Source organism: Falco punctatus (genome assembly GCF_963210335.1).
Source record: "Falco punctatus genome assembly, chromosome: 2".
Lineage (NCBI taxonomy): Eukaryota > Metazoa > Chordata > Aves > Falconiformes > Falconidae > Falco > Falco punctatus.
The window spans coordinates 100,872,746-100,893,611 of NC_137581.1; the positions used below are offsets into that span (position 1 = coordinate 100,872,746).

General features: G+C 43.4%; 1 protein-coding gene across 17 annotated transcripts in view; it reads left to right on the plus strand.

The window, feature by feature from the left end:
• TIAM1 (TIAM Rac1 associated GEF 1) overlaps window positions 1–20,866 on the plus strand; it is a 180,826-nt gene that overhangs the window by 152,242 nt on the left and 7,718 nt on the right. For 9 of the 17 annotated variants that reach the window (XM_080376532.1, XM_080376533.1, XM_080376531.1 and 6 more), the window contains 11 exons: window positions 7,762–7,941; window positions 8,394–8,462; window positions 8,763–8,888; window positions 10,752–10,860; window positions 13,011–13,190; window positions 13,318–13,436; window positions 14,602–14,710; window positions 16,256–16,314; window positions 17,221–17,323; window positions 18,067–18,154; window positions 19,021–19,193. In XM_080376532.1, coding sequence (XP_080232658.1) covers window positions 7,762–7,941; window positions 8,394–8,462; window positions 8,763–8,888; window positions 10,752–10,860; window positions 13,011–13,190; window positions 13,318–13,436; window positions 14,602–14,710; window positions 16,256–16,314; window positions 17,221–17,323; window positions 18,067–18,154; window positions 19,021–19,193 — 1,315 coding nt within the window. The other 8 variants (XM_080376528.1, XM_080376529.1, XM_080376526.1 and 5 more) reach the window with 6 other exon arrangements.

Genomic DNA, 20,866 nt, shown 5'->3' on the forward strand with positions numbered 1-20,866 from the left:
TTTCTTCTTTAGTAAGTGCAAGTGTTTGTTGATACTTTGGGATTTTTAACTGTAAATATGTGGGATTTTCATATGCTCTGCAAATAGTCTCTTCTGTTAAACACTGAAGCTGTGGAAGAGCATGGAGCATAACACATAGCTGCTCGGGGAATAAATGTTCTGTGTTTTCTGTAGCTTTCTGTTTCTGAACTGTGACAGGCTGTGGGGTTCCATTTTGCATCTTGCCTCCTGGATCTTCAGAGCTGTAATTGCCTGAAGCAAGGCGTAAGGATTACATGATTAGCTCTGTGGCTCAGCAGATTTAGTTAAACTGAGAAATGTGCATTAGCAGCACTAATGCTTAATATTCGTATATTGGAAGAGTAGCTTGTAACTCTAACAAGCCTTTGTTTCCAACGAGAGGAACACTTGTCTTTTCTGTAAATGAAATGTTGGTATCAGTACATGTTTTCTTTTAAAATTCAGAAAAACATCTTGGTTTGTTTGTGTGATATCGAGGGGAGTGAGGCATTTTACTTTTCATTCTGGTTGTTATGGGGCAAGCTCCTTGAAATGGTCTTCCATAAAAAAAGATATATAATGTGCTCAACTTGGCATACTCATGAATGCTGCTGTCCCTGTTTGTATAGAAGAGCTCTGTACCAAGTGGGCTTTCTTTGTGGTTCCTCTCTAACAAAAGCTACAGAAACCCCCAAATTATTCTGCAGTGCCTGTAGAGAATTCTAGTATATGGCGTAGGGGAGTAAAGAAGCTCAATCAACGGGAGGATTTTCCCAGTCCCTTTGCTTTTCTGTGTTCTTGGGAAAGTTGATCTGTGTGGGGAGTGAGGAGTCTCCAACACATCTTCTTCTGTGGAAAGTCACCAGCCAGCTGGCATGGTGAGGAAAAAAGCAAAGGTGTTTTCCTGTCCATGCACTGCCACACCTTTCCATGCCTCTAGGATTATGGCACAGAAGATTAAGCTGATGTCCTCAGCGCTGTTTTACAGGGGTTATTTTTGTACGTGGGAAGTGGAACACCCTGCCCTTTTACCACCAGGAGGGGCATGTTCCCCTGGGATGCCATTACTGCCACAGCTTCCAGACTCCCTCAGATGGAGGAGTTCAGGGGAGACTTTCTTTATTTTCTGCCCTTCTTGGCAAAAGCAGGGCAGGAGCACTCTTCTCCATTCGTCGCTGGGCAGCAGAGGAAATCCATTTTAACTGCGCTGGAGCCTCCCAGCTAAATGCAGAGTTCTCCTTCTTTCAGCCCAGATGCAGCATTAGTAGCTGAAGATCCGAAAATAGCTTTTGGGTTGTCTTTTGCCTTGCGATAGCATGATCCTGAGGCAGGGCTTAATCCTGCAAACATCACTGTTCTGTGCCGTGGTGCTGGTGGTCTGCTGATGCCCACAGAGCGCTGCAGAGGAGGAGAGCCCAGAGCTGCTCTGAGGAAGGTTGCCAGCTCTCCAGCCAGCAAAGTGATCCTAGGGGAGAGTTAATAATTCATGGGAAAAGGAGAGGAACGCAGTGCTGCAGCTGTCCTTCATCTGCTCTTGTAGCACAGGCTGGGTAGGCTTTTTATGAAGGTAAGCTGTGTGAAATTCTACCTAAAGCTGCGCTTGGGTCCCTTCTGACTTACTTGTAACTTTCTCATGTAGGTGATACGTGGATGTATAACACAGGAGATACTCAAATGTGTCTTCCCTTCTCCTCCTTCTCCTCCCTCCCAGCTGTCTCTTTCCCTTCCCCCAGCCCAGCATGTGTGCACGTGGGTGTATGTTTCCTTAGTAGTGGTGCATTTGTTTCTGCAAAAGCCTCCAAGCTGTTGATGGTGGTGAAGGATTTGGAGGGTACACCAGTGCTCTGAGAATTCCTCCGTTTCCTGAAAATCTTATCTTCTGTAAAGACCTGATAATGTGAAGTTTACTTCTCTACCACTGTTGTCAAAGGAATCATTATAATAATAAGCAAAAATTAAATGTCTGTAGAACTATTCTGATAAAATACTAGAAACCTGTTTCCAAGGTGGGCTGAGGCAGTAGCAAGCAGCTAGGCTTTCTGGATGCAACTATTTTCCTTTAAGCCGTGCAGCTGTCAGTGGTCTGAGTTGTGCTCCCAGTTGCTTGTGCTCTGGGGTGGGCTCCTGACTTTCCTTTCTTCCTCCATGTCATGTGGGAGCCAAAGGGAAGAGAGCTGGGAGGGAGAAGAGTGGAGAAAAAGAAAGCCTGCTCTCTGCCATCTCTTCAGGTTTGCTTTCACCTAGCATGGGAATTAAAGTTGCGGGCTGTTTATGAAATGGAGGTGATGCCCCTTTATCAGTTTCCAGCTCAACAGAATATCAGGAACATTTCATACCAGAGTAATTTTTTTAAACGGTGACTTGCCTCTGTGGTGACCTGTTTTGGCCTTTTAAATACTGTAAAGTAAACAGAGGTTCAAAGGAGGTACCCTGAAAACTGAGCGTATGTGTGAGTTCGTAATGTTGCAGGTTACCAACGGCTAAGATAGGTGTTGTGTTGCATCTCAAGATCAATCTTTGTGCATTTTTTTCACTGTTAATAGCCCTTTGAATTTAATTGGGAATGTGTTTTAAAACCTGTCATCAGTTAAAATACTGTAGGATGCTCATTTCTCCCTGTTTCTAATTAAAGACATCTGCCTCTTGAAATGAAAGCTAATTACCTTGCAGCACTTGTGCTTGGGAGAGCATGCTGTAATGGGCTGTGTGTGTACATGCTTATACCATTTAGAGGTATTTTTTCCAAGAAAATAGGTCGTCGTCTTTCTGCAGCATTAGTCAAGACCAGAATTAAGTCTCAAAAGCTTCAATGTGTTGCAATAGATGTCAAAGGATTAAAACAGGGATTTGAAGGGTAGGTTTTCCAGTAGCGTAACTGGCTCTTTTAAGTTCTTTTAATTCTGTGCCTCTGTCCCTTCAGATGTTTAATATTCTTCAGCAGTGCTGTTCGTAGCCAATCGGCTCATGCTCAGCTGCAGGCAACAGACATTTATATTCCTGAGCTGTCTTCACCTCCGCTTTGCTGCATTTCAGCCTCTCTGCTGAAGTTTTCCTCTTAACGAGTCTATGAAAAGCGGTGTTGAGTTCTCAGCTTCAACTGGTAGCCGGCTCTTAATTCCAGCTGATGCGGTGAGCGAACGAGGCCAGCGGCAAATGACACATGCAGAAAGGCTTTGCTTAGAGAAATATGGTCACTGCTCTTCCTTATTAGAATACAGCCGTATTCTGTGTTGCATGCCAAGTAAACAGTGTGGAGTATCTGTCTGGAGTGGGAAAGCCTGTTGGACCAGCTGAATATGTGGAGAAATGGGATTTTTCCTCCTAGATGAGTGACAGCTCTGGCTATACTGCCTTTCCAGCGATGTCGGCTCTTTGGAGAGTTAACCGTAAACTCAAGAACGAAAGCGCTGGGAGAGCTGGCGATTCTCTGTACCGTATGCTGTATTTGGTGAGCAGATCTACTGTGCAACACAACTAGTCTAAGTAATTAGCAGTTAAATGAATTTTCATGCTGTTTTAATTTTCAGGTTATAAATTCGAGGCTGAGCTGTAACATATATATCCTGTAGAGGCTTTTTGTTACCGTGCAATGTCGTTAGCAGTCCTGGCAATGCGTGAAAGGATGCAATTTACCTGAGTTTTGTTTGGGAGATCAGGACTGCTTAGAGTTTGCCGTCCGTGGCAGACAGAGGTGCTGTGTGCCATTCAAGGGGGCGATCTGCCTGAAGTGCAGGCACCCCTATGCCTTTATACGGTAAGCACAACAGGAATTGGCATTCCACTTTCAAAACTATAGGGCAGGCAGCCAAAACTCCCCACTGCAGCATCAATATGTTTGATGAGTTTAAGGGCTTGCTCCTCCTGCATGGGAAGGATGAGCTTAGCTCCTCTGCTGAGCCCCCTGCAGAGGAGGGGTTAATGTACTTGCAAAGTAAACCTCACTTTACAGCCCAATTGTGCCAGCCCTCCATCTCATTTTAGGGTTGCTAGATGGGATTGCTCAAAGGATTGTGCTCGAAGTGTGGTGCCCTAATTCTCCTAGAGAAATCCTGGTTCAGTGCTATCATTGTCACAGCTGGCAAACAGAGCTGGTACTGGAAGGTAAAAGGATCTCTTTCTGTTCCAGACCTTCCCTACTCTGTCCACTTTCTCTAGGAAAATGGGAATAGAGAGGCTTTTGTTAATACCGTTTGAGAGTTTTTAGCAAAATAGCTGTGTTCTGAACCTCCCTTGGTGCAATATGCATCTGTTTTCTGCCTAGAAATTGATATATTTTTTTTTAATGTAAATATAAGGTAGCGAGAATTACATTCAGGAATGAAACAAGACAGTTGTCATGGATAGTCTTGCACCTCACTCATAGGAGAGAAGCAACAGTATGCTTTATTGATAAAAGCAGCAAGTTAACAAAGTTCAATGGTTAATGTGACAGCGGTTTAACAACATCCAGTGGCAAGGTACCCTTGATTATTTACTGCATAGAGGACAGGGTCAGGCAAACCTGTCAAGGAGACCCTCCCATTGAGCCATGAGGCTCAGAAGGGACCCCCTTGCATTCTAAACTCCTCAAAGAGGAGTGTAGGTGTGGCTGGATCCACTCCTGGTCCCAGACTTGGTCATTGGTTTATGTCTAAAGGATTATATATGCACAATCATTCCTCTGTATCACTTCGCTATGTATCACTTCACAAAGATTTCACAGTTTAGCGCGCTGTTAATCACATACTGAGAATCTCTTGTGGCAAGGAGTCTTTCGACCTCCAGGAGTAACCCTGGGAGGCATCCCTACTCAAGGGGACATCCTGGCGTACAGCTGGCTGCTGTGCAGGAGGGCTCAACGGGCCCTGGGGTGGCTACTATTTATAGAGAATATCATTGACTTATGATCATATTTGCCTACCAGCAAGACATCTGGCTCACCATTCTAGACAACCCTCGGCTACCGTATTCCCATCCATCTGCCAAAGTCCAGAGTAAGGTGGATGCAGCCGTCACAACCCCCGCTGGTGGTTATGGCTTAAGTGGCTGGGGAGGAGCACACGGCCACAGCGGTTTGTTCAGTGAGCAAGCAAGAGAACGGGTTTGTGAACGTTATTGTGGGAGACTTTTCATCTGTCCAAGGAGTATTGGGTGAGTGGTGCTTGGGGAATGCATAAAAAGCTGTGAGGCAGGACACCGGCAAGGCAGAGCTCAGTTGCTGCTGGCTGGAGCTGGGCATGGCTGAAGCCAGTGAGCAGATGATTAAGCGTGCACAAGTGGAGATAAGGCTTTTAAAAGTCTTTTACACTTCCTTTTTGGCATATGGGTGTAGCTGTTCCTTCTGGGGCAGACTGCATGCCTGTATGAAGGTTATCTAATTTTCAAGTTCTCACTGGTGTGTAGCTGGTGTTCCATGGTGTAAGTGGATTTGCGCTCTCTTTCTGGGTGACCCATCTTTCCCTGCAACTTACTGCAAATGCATGCACAGGATGTCGAGCTGTCTGCGGGCTATCAAGCATGAACTGCTTAAAACACATTCCATACTGTGTTTTATACATTATGTAACTATTTTTATTTCTGCATTTGGTTCTTAAAATGCCACTGGATATGTCTTCCTCAAATACTGTTTCATAAAATCGTCTTACAAAGCTAAACATCTGTGAGCAAAACCCTGCATGTCCTGGGTCTCTGCAGGCTGAGATTAACATCCGTTAATTGTCAGTTCTTTGTCCCTTTCCAGCAGAGCAGATAACGCGGGCAGGTTTTTTCACTTGTGCTGAAGCCAGGCTTTCACGTACTGCACTTTGTGAATTCGGGGCCGTTGGGATCAACATTGCACCTGTTGAAATCTAATGCAAACTTAACCTAAAAGTTTGGGTTTGTACTTATATGTAGCGCATATGTATATATAAGCATACATATAGCATAAGCATATATACAGCTTAAGTATAACCTGCATATATAGAGATATGATGCTTTATACTTGAGTGCAGTGAATATAGTGGAACCTTGCTGAGGAATGGAAGGAATTACTTTAATAGATCTTAACTCACAGTGACACATGCCATTACCAGAGGCTGGGTCAGTTGGAAGGGGACTGGTTCAGCTCACTGCTTACTCCTGTCCTCAATTTACAAGATTGTTCCTTTCTTCCTCATCCGAGTTAAGCCTCAGATACTCGATGAATATATTTCCTGTAATAAACTGTGTCCGATAGGCATTTTTGTATAGACAGTCAGCTACTTTTAGTAACTTTCAGTAAAATTAGTTTGTTGCTTACACTTTTGTCCTGAAGAAATTTATCCTTTGCGTAATAAGCATCTTTACTAATATGCCTTACAGTGGTACACTTGGGTGAACATCTACAGGCATAAGACACCTTGAAGGATAGCAACTGTATTATGGCAGGAAATCCCTTACTTGTCACTAGCATGTTTAATGCTCCTCTTGGTCTCGTGGCATGGTATGTGCACTGAGAGAGGAAAGTATGTATGAGCAGGCTGTGCAGCTTAAAAAATGTGGAGATTTTTCAGCACTGAGCCATTGCAAAGGTGTGGGGTAGTGCAGGTTCTGGATGAGGTTGTTGCTACCAGTTGGTGGGAGTGATCTCCCAGGGGGCACGGCTCTGTCTCCAGACTGCATGGTGGTGATGCGCTTTTTTTCTTTTTTCTTACCACCCCGCACGCCACCCCACCCCACCCACTGGGATATGTGTGTGTGGGTGTTCCTCTTCTCCTCTCTTTGCATATTTTCTGAACAGGCTAATTTTGGGTCAGTCATTTTACTGTGAACTGGAGGGCTATAGAGGCAGTGCCGGCAAGTCACTAAATCTGAGTTAAGGTACCGTGTGGGCATTAGATGCAGAAGGTTAGAGGTGTGATCAAGTGCAGCAGCTCTTTGGCCTCCTGTGCCCCCTCCGGGTCTCTGGGAGGGATGGAGACCGGGCGTGCCACTGCTGGGGCAACCCTAGAAGCCTGGGGCTGTCGTCACAGACACAGACTATACCTGCTCCAAACTTTTCAGCGTGGCAAAAGATGCAAGGTGACGATCTAACATGAGGAAGGGAAGAGAGGGTAACTGTCTTTACACATAGACAGCTGATTAAATGTTACAGAAACCAGCTAGATGTAGCAGCTCTGAAAAAACTGACTTACGGGGAAGAAACTCACCCTGCAAGAGATGTTTCCAGACACAAAACAGGTATACAGTTACCTTCTGAAAGAGCTTGCCTTTGAATACTTGAGAGTCTTTGGTTCCCCAGATGACTCTGCTTCCTGGAAAAACAGCTTAAAAGGTTTCTGTCTCTGTGTTGTCTCCTTGGCTGTGTTGACACAGCTATTCACAGGACTGTTGCAGACTAGATTAGGGAACTGGCAGAGGGCTGGGGTGTGTGTTTTGTTTGCATGGTCATTTTTGGTTCCTGATTCCTAGGCCTTCTTGTTTGTTTGTTTTTCAATCTTAAATGCTGGACCAGCCTATTTAAATTAAAGTTCATGCTTATCTGAAACCAGGAATGTTGTTGAACAGCACTTCAATTAACTTGAATTGTGCAACTCGGTTATTCCTCACCCCCCCACCCCCACCCCCCCACCCCTTATCCCCAGTCACTGAGAGAGAGGATAGACAGATATATGAAATGATGTGTGCACTTCTGGACTTTGGTGCCTGTCAAAAAGCCCTCAAGCTGCAACTGCTTAACTGCAAAGGCTTCTCAGTTCTATCATTCCTACAGCTCTTACTTAAAATATTACCGCTGGTCTTTCCTCTTCCTTCTTTTTGAAGAGTACAGAGCAGGTCGCTGCTTTCTGTCGCAGTCTGCATGAAATGAACTCTTCTGATTCAAGTACTCATCCTCAGGAATTTACAGGACCACAGCTGGCCACCATGAGACAACTCACAGATGCAGATAAACTGCGAAAGGTTATCTGTGAACTTCTCGAGACAGAGCGCACCTACGTCAAAGTAAGGGGTTTTGATGTGTTGCTTCAGTCCACTAATATGGAGCAGAAGCTCCATCTGGAAAACTTTGTTAGTTTCTTTTCTAATAATTCAAAGTATGTTTCATGCATGTATCTTTTGTTTAACTGACATTCAGTTCTACAGTTTGTCCCTAGAATAGTGACTTAAGCCTCTGAAATAAGTAGGCTTTCCGAATTCTTATGCTGTCATTTGGAATTACTTAGCTGGTGTGCAGAGGAACACTGCTCAATGAGAGCTGGTAACGATTTTATAAGTAAAACTATGTAAATGTTTCCTTTTACTGTCTTAAATTCTGTGAAATCTAGCTCTTTTATCTTATGTGTGAAAGGGAAAAATTCATAGATAGATCATAGGTAAACGGTGATCTTTGCCACCTCTATATATTCAGAAGCAGTTTGAAGAACTGACACGGGAATCTTTTTCTGAATTTTTAGGACTTAAATTGCCTCATGGAGAGATACCTGAAGCCTCTACAAAAAGAAACGTTTCTCACACCAGATGAGGTATGTTAACTGTTGCTTATCTTTTTGCTGGATAGCTTATGCACACCCCTCTTCTCTACCCACCCCCCAGCTTAACTTGCTTGTTTGAGCAAGGGCTATGGAGAAATTCTGAATTCCATTTCTTTTAAAATAACGGATTGAGTAGAGCATAAAGGTACTGCTCAGTAATGTGTAGTCTGTAGGTTTTTTCCTGACATTACATTGATTATACAATTGGACTGAGAATTACTGAAATTCTAGAAAACATGATTTAGCTGCAAAGTGATACTTTCAGCATCTTGCTTTTTTTTCTCTTACTAGCTGGATGTTCTTTTTGGGAACCTGACTGAAATGGTAGCATTTCAGGTAGAGTTCTTGAAAACTCTCGAAGATGGAGTAAGGCTGGTTCCAGACCTGGAAAAGCTTGAAAAAGTTGAACAATTTAAGGTAATCCCATTGTTTACGTTTGGAGTAGTCCTTTAACACTCTTCATCATATTTGCCTCACTACTGTCACTGCTCATGTAAAAACCTACATCTACTTACACTAGAGGTTATTTTTTTAGCTAATACTGAAGCTGTTAGAAAAACATCCTGCTATAGTTGTAGGTTTTGCTACATTTAGCCATGTAGAGCACTAGAAATCTCAAACGTCATGTGCTTTTAGATGCTATTCTTGCCCTTCTGCCAGATTTCTTGTCTTGGGCTGTCAGGAAAAACTAGAAATGGAAAGTTACACAAAATCTTTGTTCTGACAAGTCTAATGTAGTAGTTCAGAAGCCCACTAGGGCTACAGATCAGAACTGTAAATTGAATTCTGTATTGGGACTTTTGGTGCATAGCAGAACTATATGGCAAATACTTTCACTTATCAGCAGATGTGCATCAAAGATAGAAATGTAAACTAAAGATATATTAGGAAAAAAAGGAAGATGTGGAAACAGAAATTTTGTTTTATTTCTGATGCAGTCATGTATTGAATATATGGCAAGTAGCTAATGCAGTGTTTTGTCTTTGGAGAATTTGACTCTTGCTTTGACACTTACGTTGGCAGAGGACAGGATGTCTTTATGAATAATAATAATAATTCCACTGGGATTGCTCTTCAGCTAACATACAGCCCTAGAAGAACTACTGAAAGAATTTGTCTTTTTGTGCCTGTGTAGCTTTGCTACCAGGTGCTTGTTTAAAATAAGCATCAATCATGAACGCTGCCCTCAGCATAACTAGAACAGAGCTTTTGTTTTGTAGGAAATGTGCCCTTAATGGAGAGCACAGAGATACTTTTTTTTCTTCTTTTTAAGTGGAGGAAGCCTCTGTGACCACTGTGTCGTCTGAGCCTTGAGAGGATTGTGGAAGAAGCCTCCTTATGGAGAGAACTCTCTCTTCCGAGCGCTGCTGCTTCCACCTTTTTCCATAAAAAGTGCATCAGCTTCACTTTTAGTTCTGTCCTATGGGTGTTGTCTGACCGCAGCGTGCAAAATGGGACTTCAGGGTTTTGTGGCTCCAGTTCTGCAGTTTGCTTCCCTCTGCTGACTGTAGGCAAGCTGCCTATGCGTTGTCTCATCTCCCCACCCCATGTTGTCTTGTTCTTAAGTGGGTAGGGGAGAAAATGCTTGTCTATGGCATAGACATCTTAGGGAAAGATTGTGTTTGGTCCTTAAGACAAACTCATTTTGAAGAGAGTGAAGACCTTGGTGTGTTTATGCAGAGGGATAATAGTCTTGCAGCTCATTAGTGTCTTGATCTGTTATGAAGTCAGATACATCCAGTCCTTTCTGTGGCCTCTGGTCATTGCTTAGACCAACAGGATTTTAAGCTCAGGCTTAAATACTTTTCTGGAGCTGTGAACCTAGTTCCCTCTATAGTCAGTGATGTTTCAACAGGACAGCATGGCTGTGACCACATTTAACAAAACAATCACCACCCAACCTGAAGTACCTTGCTCTACAGCAGAGATATGAGCATGGGTTAGGTGTGACAACACCTGTGGTTTCTAAACTCTCTCTGTCACTGTACCTTTCCTCCTTTGCCTGCGTCTGACAAACAGTACAGTGTCTCCAGATCATCCTAACTGCAACTTGCCTCATGATGTTAATCACATAGCTCAAATCCACAGATCAAGGCTAGGCCTGTTTCTTGCTAGATGGTGTGAAAACACTCTAAAAGTGCAGTGTCCTGTTATCCAAAAGCTAAATGGAAACTTCAGGTGACGCGGAAGAAGGGAAGATAACAAAAAACTCTTTTAACAACTGGTTTTCATGTGCTTTTTTTTTCCCTAATGCTTTTTTTTTTTTTTTTTTAATCCTAGAAAGTGTTGTTTTCCTTGGGTGGATCCTTTCTTTACTATGCTGACCGGTTCAAGCTGTACAGCGCCTTCTGTGCCAGCCACACAAAAGTCCCCAAAGTACTGGTGAAAGGTAAGAGCCATGTGTTGGACAAATGCATGTTGGTCATGCAGAGAGAGAGAGAGAGAGAGAGAGAGAGGTGTTGCAGTGACCTGTTGGTTTGAGCTGGCACAGGTTGTGCCTGTGGATGAGGAGAGGTGGCCGCTGCACCCCAGAGCACGCGGGGCAAGTTGGGGCAGAGGAACGGGGGCATGTGTGTGCCTGGTTGCTCTCCAGGAGACTTTGCAGTAGGGAAGTAAGTCCATCTGGCCTGGGAGGCTTGCAGAGGGCTCCGTGCTATGGGTGATCTTGGACCACCATCCGTGGCACGATACCTGAGTAGCTCACTACAAGGTGTCGTTAACCTCGCATGTAGCTTTTCCCCACACACTTCATTTGTTCTCCCCTGACATGTTCAGTTTCATTTCAGTCATGTGAGGAGTGGAAAGATTTCATAAATGGGCAATGTGGGCTGTGCTAATGGATCACTGTGTACTTTGGAACCAGGAGTGGTGATGCTTGCAATGAACTCTGGATCCTCCCTGAGTTTGCGCTGTGAATCCTTGCTAGTGGCAATCCCACTGAAGCTCTGGCCAATGTGGTTGAATGCTGACAGCCACTAGGAAAAGATCAGCCTGGGAGAACATTTTATGGAAGCTGTCTAAATATTTTACTTCATTGTACTCTCTCTCTCCCCCGTCGTGTTCCTCTCACCTTCATTCCAGTTTGCCTGAGAAGTTTCTGTGTGAATTCCTAGTAGAGCTTGGCTTGCTGAGAGGGAGATAAATGAGCTGTGGTCTGGCTTCTAAATGCTCATGTACCGCCTTGCCTTGGAGTGGTGTATTTTTCCCCTGTGAAAGTGTTAATCTCTTGGAGTTAGCAGTGCTTCTTCGTGCAGTTCATTTTTGGCCAGAACGTTAAATAAACAAATGGTTCCAATTGTAGGAGCATTAAGGGAGGAGCTCTTTTTTTTCAAAGAGCATCTGGATACCTGACAATCAGAAGTTTGGGGTTTTTTTGTTTCTTGGTTGGTTTGGTTTTGTTTTGGTTTTTTTGCTGTGCACATGTTTTTTTCATGTCTATTTGTAAACTCTTATTTACCGTGCTGCAAGGTATATTCGGTAGCTCTGGAATCCATGAATGAATGATTTGCTGCTAGTCACATCCATGCTTTCTTTCAGCATCATTTTGTTAGACTTTAATGTTAAGGCCATAGATCTGGTTGTTTTGTTTTGCATGAGAAATGGTTATACTTGAATAATGGCACAAACAAAATTTTATTCCAGTAAGAAATCTCTTAAAAAGCCTGGGAGTGTATTTGAAGTGTAATTTGGTGTCCTTAGCTGAGGTACAGGTGGCTTTTGGATTTGAAACTCAAGTTGCTTTATTGAAATCAGGTGACTGTCTGAAAAAAACCCACCCAAACTTGGCAGGGGACATGGCTCTAACAAAAGCAATTGTTCTTGCACTGAGTAACTTGTATGTCTAAAAATGCCACCTCCTCCATACTTCCCTCCCTGTACAAATCTGTGTTCTAGCAGAGGGAGCAACAGAGAAAACGCTATTTTTATAAATCCAGTAGCAGTCAGGTGAACAAGATGATAGCAATCAGATGTCCACTCTACCTGTTCTCCCAAAATATGGTGTACTATCATAAATTTACTGCTTCCTGCCTCCTTACTAGCTCTTGATTTTTGTTGTTGTTGTTCAGTACTGCATTTTAAGGTTTAATGAGGAAACAATAACCAGATCAGGTTGCTTGATGGTAACAGGACCAGGTAACAATCACCAGTATTATAGGTGTACCTGTCAGACTAGATGCGTGAGTACTGACTTCTTACAAATAACCGACTTGAGCCTTTTCATAAAGGAAACAGTTGATTAAAACACTTTATGGTGCTCTACAATAGTTGCAAGTCCAGAAATGCTGTGGACAGTGAAATTAAAACCTGCGTGTATTGGTATGGTAGGTGGGTACCTGTTAAATCATAAATAGCATATTGTTGGCAAAGTGTGGGTAACTCAAAATCCGAAATGCATAAATCTAATACTGTGGACCCGATAAATCTGCAGTTCCTTGCAAAATGTCTCTGGATATATTGATTTACAGCTGGAAAAGTCACTTTATCAGGGTAGCTGTTATGATTTTTGATTTATCCTATCACTTCATTTTAATCTTCCAGCCAAGACAGACACTGCTTTCAAGGCATTTCTGGATGCTCAGAATCCCCGACGGCAGCACTCCTCCACGCTGGAGTCTTACCTCATCAAACCCATCCAGCGGATACTGAAATACCCTCTCCTGCTGAAGGAGCTCTTTGCTCTGACTGACGTAGACAGTGAAGAACATTACCACCTTGATGGTAAGGAGCTAACCTGCCTTGCTGTTCCCTATTTAATCAGTGATCTGGAACCATCCTCCTCCCCCTTCCCCTCAGAGCCTTCAAAATACCTTTTGTCTCTTCCCCTGTCTCTCTGTCTTTCTTATAGTGGCCATAAAAACAATGAACAAAGTTGCCAGCCACATTAACGAAATGCAGAAAATCCATGAAGAATATGGTGCAGTGTTTGACCAACTCATAGCAGAACAAACAGGAGAGAAAAAAGAGGTAACGGATGATCAAATTTAGGAGAAAAAGGCTGTTACTTTGGTGCCTGTAGCATGAATGTTTTATCAAATATTTACCTTTCGTGCTGTGTCATTTAAGTGGATCCTGGTGCAAAGAGAAAAATCCCAATCCAATTCAAAAACTGCTTTTCCATGTATGGTTCGGTGAGTAGGACCAATGTAAAGAAGTAGTGGGTTAATGCATCTTCAATATCGTGCTTCGGTCAAAATCACAATCTGCAGTTCACTGTTTTGATGTCGATGTCTTGACTCTCCTCATTCCACATAAATAACCTCGCCCCACCAGTCTGAGTGGACTGGCATGCTGAGGCAAGTCTGTGCTTAGCTCTTTAATCACTTTAAAGAGATAAAAATGCAAGGTGCGGTGTGTGAGAAACTGCTGTTTCTCTTTTAGAAAGTGTGTTGGTGTGCTTGGTATGTAAGAATGCCTTAGGCTTTGGTCTAGATGTCTCCTACGGTGCATATGCAATTGCGTGAAGACTCGGTGTGGGTCAGTCCTGGAGGAATGGGCTAACACGGCCCCTAGGCTGGGGATAGCTCTCGATTTGTCACTCGGGGAGACCATAAGTCAAAACAAAAGATCTGGTTGCTGCAGTATTAGTAGGCATCTCCCAACAGTTGTTACGAGCTCCTTTATTGGTCCATTTTCAGCAATGTGGTTTCCACAGATGCACCTTTGGGCAAAATCAAGAGCCACGGCAACTGTGGGGAGGAAGTGCTTTGACCACTTCACATGATGCGGTCTCTATAAACTTCACCCCAAATTGTGCGTGTGTGATGGGGGCTATGCATAAGTGTTCAAACCAAATAGAAAGAAACCGACAGGGAGAAGATGGACAAAGGAGGGAAAAAATGCAAGGGAAAAATCTGGGGTTTGCCCTGACTTCCCACCAAATTAGAAAAGACGAACTCTGATTTGGACTTCTCCTAATTTATGCTAACCGTTTAAGGTTTTACTTGCATATGTTGCTAACTGTCACAGTCTGTTTGCACACACTTGCAGTCATCTGATAAAATATTCCAAAAGTTCCCTTGTTTGTTTAGGAATAAATGTCAAGCAAGTTTTCTTGAACTGAAAATTCAAGTAAGCTTTCTTGAACTTTCTTGAACACATTGTGAGTTTGGGCATGTGCTTGTGTTGGCAGGTCGCAGACCTTTCGATGGGGGACTTGCTTTTGCATAATACAGTGATATGGCTGAATCCTCCTGCTTCACTGGGGAAGTGGAAGAAGGAACCTGAACTGGCAGCATTTGGTTTGTATCTGAGTAATTTTATTTCAGATGCCTAAAAGACTGTCAGCTATGCCTTGGCAAATATTTGTTGAAGGTAGTTGAGCACTGGCTCTGGTTGGCTGAAACTCAAAGCTTTATTTGTCTCTTTGCAATGGTCACATTCTTTTCTGTGTTCATTTAAAACTGGTGAAGAGTTTGGAGATGACTACTGTAATAGAGCAAGAGTTTCTTAAACCCATATCCAAAGCTATGAATTGAGGGCTATATAGAAAGGTATTTGTCTCTGGAAAGATATAGTTTGGTAGTCTGATTGATGCAAAGTAACTCTACTTTACATCCTGTAGAATTAATTGGCTGCTTGCAAAGGCTTTGCCTTTTTTTCTCTGTGCCTTTTGCCAGAAAGAACTTGTATACCTAAGCTTTAAGAAGTGCTTAAAAGCTAATCCAGGACTCCCAGTGAGTTGCTTTAGAGTGGTCTGTCTCCCTCTGAGTAGTCTATCTTGGGTGGCCAAACTAGAAACTGAAACTGGTGTTGGCATAGATCTCAAGGTCTTTCCACTACATTGAAGTGTGGTCCCTTGGAAAGGTACATGATAGCTTATATTGGCTAAACCACATCTCTTGTACTTTCAGAATAATTTCAAGTAATGCAGAGTGTGATAAGTTTTCTTTATTTGTTCCTAAGTTTCTTCACATGCAACAGGCTTTTTCCTTGTTGTTTTCAGAAAGTGATTCTGGTTAGGGAGCCAATGATTTTTATTTTTGTTTTGCACCAAGCAGATTACAGACAGGCTCTTACAGCTTTGCTCTGGAAAAGCGTATAAAAATTGACTGCTTTCCTGTCAGCTGGGAAAGCACCTGGTCATACCCTGAAGCTGAGTGGCCTCATGAAAGCTGCTAGAAATGTGTAGCAACTCTTAATTGCTCCAGAAATCTTGAAATTGGTTTCATAAAACGTCCAGAAGTAAGTGTCTGTACAATTCAGTCTGATAACAAAGGGTGCAGTTGAAAACGGTGCAGTTGAGGCCTGAAAGAAAGAGGTTACAAGGAAAACTGGAGTCTTGAAAAACAAATTCCAGCTCCAAGTAGATGTTATGTGGCAAAAGAGGAATGAGGCTATACCTCTGCCTGCCATTGGTGCTCACTTTTTAATTCGGTATAAACCCCCGTCCCACCTGGTAGGGGTTCAAATTCTGTCCAAGCACAGTCTCATTGCTGACTGGCTGCATGTAGCTGGATGCTGCTCGTTTGTCTGAGATGAACCTAGCCACGGGATTTAAGTTTTCTAAATTTTTATGTAGAACTGTTGCTGTTCAGATAGTTGTTCCAATAATTGGTAACTTAAACTCTTTGAGTTTCAAGTGACTTTGAAGTAACCTGATAAAAGCTGTTGAGATTGGATTTTTGGGAAGAATATGCAAGAGGGCTGGTAGGTTTACTCCTGCCTTCCCTCCCTGACTCAGGGGAGTGTAGTCTGAGGAGTTGAAAGGTCTGTGTGCTTGGGCATAGAGGAGACCCGTTCCCAACCGTACTGACTACTTGACTTTTGTTTCTAACTTTCTCTAGTGTTCAAAACTGCTGTGGTACTTGTATACAAGGATGGTTCCAAACAGAAGAAGAAACTAGTAAGTTGGATGGACCTTTTCGGTGATGGTGTGTGCATTTGTGGTACTTTTGCATATGTCATCCTTGTTCTCTGCTACACAGCTGAGGTTTTGGGTAGTGCCAAGTGGCCTGCTGTTCAGCCTGGGCACAGCAGTCTGCAAGCGTTCATTTAGTTTATCTTTTGCTCTCTGCTGGACCAGTCATTCATGTTGCTTGCCTCACCCATGCTGTGGAACGGACTTGCGTGAAACAAGGTATCACCTTGAACATCTCTCTTGTGTTTGACTCTTTGGTCAGTGTATATAAGTCAAATACGGGAGCTGATGTCTGTCAATTTTCTTAGTGAAACACAACGCCCGCATTCCCATTCTGGCTGTGGCGTGCTGCTGAGCGCGTGCTGCTAGATGTGGTATGCCTGCAGTATGTGTCAGGGGATCCTACTGGCGTTTGGGATTCAAGGTGAAAGCTAAGGTTTAACAGTAAACACATGCCTTGCTGCAGTAGGGACCATGGTTTACAGTATTACAGAAAGCTTTCGGATTCCCACATATGGCATAAACCAAAGTATGATTTGGAATGCTTGTATGGTTAAAGTCAGCTGGCCACAAGGTAACTTCAGAGTGAATAAGGCAAAACTAATACATGTTTTTGAGTGTATGTGCACTTGGAGGAGAGAATGCAGCACTGGTCTGGAATTACTTTTTGAAGGCATTGATAAGATTTGATTGGCCTAATGGTTGCTTTTGTCTAGATTTTAGCAAGATCTTCTCAGGCGCTTCAGTGACACTGGTTACTAAGAGGTTGTAGTGAGAAAATAAGAATTGCAACTAGTCTCTAGCTGGATGTTCTCAGTGCAAAGCACAGGAGACTTTTGTGCCTGACTATCCCAAGGTGTCTCATTTCCTAATGGTATTTTTTTCTTCCAGGGAGGATCACATAGAGCTTCAATTTACGAAGACTGGGATCCGTTCCGCTTTCGCCACATGATACCTTTGGAAGCACTGCAGGTCCGAGCGTTGGCAAGTGCAGGTAATGTTCCCGCTGCACGAATTTGGCAGGGTTCTTACTGTTTGGTCTGGGGGTGTTCAGTGATCGGTGTTTGTCCTTAGTACATGTGTGTGCAGTTTCTGGGGCCTGTAAAAGGAACCCACAACCTTAACATCCGTAACAGCCCTGAAGAGAGATGAACGGGCAGAAGCTCCGGTCGTGTACCTCCAGCTTGTCAGTGCTCTTCTGAAGCTGGGCAGGGTTTTGGAAAAACAGGGCAAAGTTGTTGCCGACTCTGGTTCACTCTGTTCCTCTTCTGGAGACTAGAAAGCGATCTTGCAGCTGTGAGACAACAGAGCTAGTGAATTTTTGTTCTTGTTGACGGGTTCATACTAATAAAACTTTCAAAATTTTAAACAGTTTGCTCCTTTCTAATGCATAAGTGAAAGTGGAAAGAAAATAAGAGGTAGCTGTAAAATGCGACAGTACTCTGTGGAATACCTGAAAAGCTGGATTGGGGTTGTTTGGGGTTTTTTTTTCATATTTTTATGAGACTGAATGAAGTGCATATAAAGTACTACTAGATTTTGGCAAACTTAAGGGTGTTGTTTCGTTAGTCACTTGCCCACTGCTGCCTTTCAGCCATGAGCTAATATTGTTTGCAGCGTGTTACCTGTTGTCCTGGATGGTCTTAAACCCTTTATTCAGGATTATGGAATAAATACTCTAATTGAGGTTAAATATGAGAAACTGTTGAATGAAGTTCTGCTTGCTTTTCACTTTAGATGCAGAGGCCAATTCTGTATGTGAGATTGTCCATGTTAAATCTGAGTCTGAAGGCAGGCCAGAAAGGACCTTTCACCTTTGCTGTAGGTAAGTGCTTTTCTATATTTTCAATAGCAGCTGCATCACGGGATCCCATCTTGCCTGTGTCTTCCCTTGAAGGCAATCTGGAAAGAGCCAGTAGGGGAAGTGGGGACAGGTGTGGAAACCTTACTTCTGGCAGGCAGAATTTTGTCAAACGTATTAAAATAAAAGCATATATTTGATCAGCTTGCACCTTTATGGGAATACCCTTATTACAGTTTTCCTTTCACAAATTTACATTCAGTTAAACTCTGGCATTGGATCTTTATGCCAGGTAGTTGCTACTGTGGTATGTTCAGCTGGTACCTGTCATGTGAAGGTCCAACCTCTGCTCTTAATACGTTGCCTTTTCTTTAAGTAAACCTTGTCCGTGTTCATTGTGGTGGTTGCCCTGACGTGTTTTAGAGTTCAAATAAGAATTCGGTACACAAGTTCACCAGAGCCCAACACAGCTGATGCCAAGCCAATTCCTACTACTAGGTAGCAGAGAGTTGCAGGACTTCTGCTTGGTGTGTGTTTACAGGAGACAAACTTAAGATTTAATTAGCCACCATAGGTCAGTTCGATGTGTATCAGACAAAGCAGAGTGTGTGGCTGGTATTGGATAAAAAGGAAGCCTCAAGAGGGGTGAATGACTAAATTTTTTGTGAATGAACAGTGCATCTGTTTCCTTGGATGTCCATTGCAAGGACTATAGGTTTAGCTTTGCTTTGAAAATACGTTACTAAATTGAGTCTTCTCTGGTGGCAGTTCATGCCGGTCAGTTTGCAGTCTTAAATTACAGAACCAGTCATTATTTATCTCATTCACAGTGAGCTTTTAGCAGTTCCCAAGGGATAATGCTGCCTCTTCTCTTCTCGCCTGTTTTTCAGTTCACCAGAACACAGGAAGGACTTTCTGAAAGCAGTGCACTCGATTCTGCGGGATAAACACAGAAGACAGCTTCTTAAAACCGAAAGTTTGCCCTCATCCCAGCAATATGTTCCTTTTGGTGGAAAAAGATTGTGTGCTCTAAAAGGTGCAAGGCCAGCCATGAACAGGGCAGGTACTGTAGGGCTACAGACTTTCAAGATCCCAGTAACCCCAGCACCATTGTAGGACATGTGGTGGTGTCTGTTACTTGTATATTAGGATTAGCATTCTCTCCTGTGTATGTAAAAACTGCTGGTTTTCCATGCTTCACCTCCTTGAGAGCCTTAAATTGCCTCTATTTACCTTGCTTTGCACTCAAGGCTCAGCTTCAGAGCAGTCCTTCTGGCATGGAAGGAAGAAATGGGATTCCTGTCAATACTGATTGGCTGTGCACTTTAATCTGGAAATGGGTTTAAGCTGAACAAAGCAGAAGCCCACTGCATATTTCTTAAAAGCATGTACAGAATTTCAAGCTAACCCTAGCACTTTTAAACTAAAATGCACAAGAAAAATCAGCTCCCCTGAGTGAGTGGCTTGGTTTGAAGAGATAGCTTTGTGTGTCCTCCGTTTTAGACTTTTGAGCTCTATTGCTAAAGGGCACGTGCTTCTGCTTCTCCCATTTTGAGAAGCATGCACTTGATGCTATTATTTTTGTAATGGCCTGTCCTAAACCATGGATTTTCCTTTTCAGTTGACTTCAGGCAAAAGCAATGAGGAAATCCCAGGGAAAAGCAGGGTTTCATTTTCAGAACACTAGATGATGAAGGGAAGAAACATGCTTCCAACTGAAAAGTACATGGCACCGCTGCGTGTTTTGATCTGGTCTGGTGGTTGGTTTTTTGTTTTTTTGTTTTTTGGTTTTTTTTTGTTCTGCTCATTAGATCCAGCACTGTAGACAACCAGGCTTTCTGTTCCTCTTCTGTAATGGGCAGGCCAGACCAATAACATTCGCAGCATGGCTTCTCACTCGGGGTGTTGCTAGCCATCTGCCTCAGAGACACTTAAAATCATAAGGAAGAAGAGTCAAAGGAGGGCCAAAATGCAGCTGTTTTACTACAGTGCGGGGCTGATGTGCTGTAGATGCCAAACCTTTCAGTTTGGCTCGTTGGTGCATTTGCATGATGAATTCTGCAGAGATGAGAATCTCCTAGAGTCCTGACCTCTCACTACGGTTAAAATCTGCAACTGCTGAGCTGTTGTAGTTGGTGCATGTTTTAGGGCTCAGGGATATTAAAATGTAACCCCACCCCCAAGCCATAGTTTAATAAATACATACTGAAAGTGCTAAGGTGCTGTTCAGTGGAGGGGGACAAACTGTAACCTCGGAGTTCACCTGCTTGCCGTGGAGCTACGTGTGTGTGCACGTAAAGTGCTGGAATGCCTGCAGGTCCTTCAGCTGCAGGATTCATCCCCTGCTTTGCCTCACAAGCCTCTTATGAAGATGTTCCAACACAGAAGATGTGAATTTGCTAATTGGGCCAGTTGCAAAAGCTAGTAGACCAGCTGATGCTGAGTAAGGAACTTCTGAAAGCTTTTTGGGTTTTGGGGTTGTTTCCTCTCCCGCCCGCCAGTAGGGAGGGAGCTGGGGAGGGAGTGGCAGAGTCTGGACAGGGATCTTACTTCCCTGTAAATAATGCAACAATTGCAGCATTTTCAGCACCAAGGTAGCTACTGGGAAACCTAGCGTTGCTCTTACCTGAGACAAAGCAATTTCCTGTACCGAGGCATGAGCCTAAGCCTAGTTGGTTTTCGCGGTGTGCTGACAGCAGGGCACTGCGTGTGAGAAGCTGAGCTGAACAGATGCAC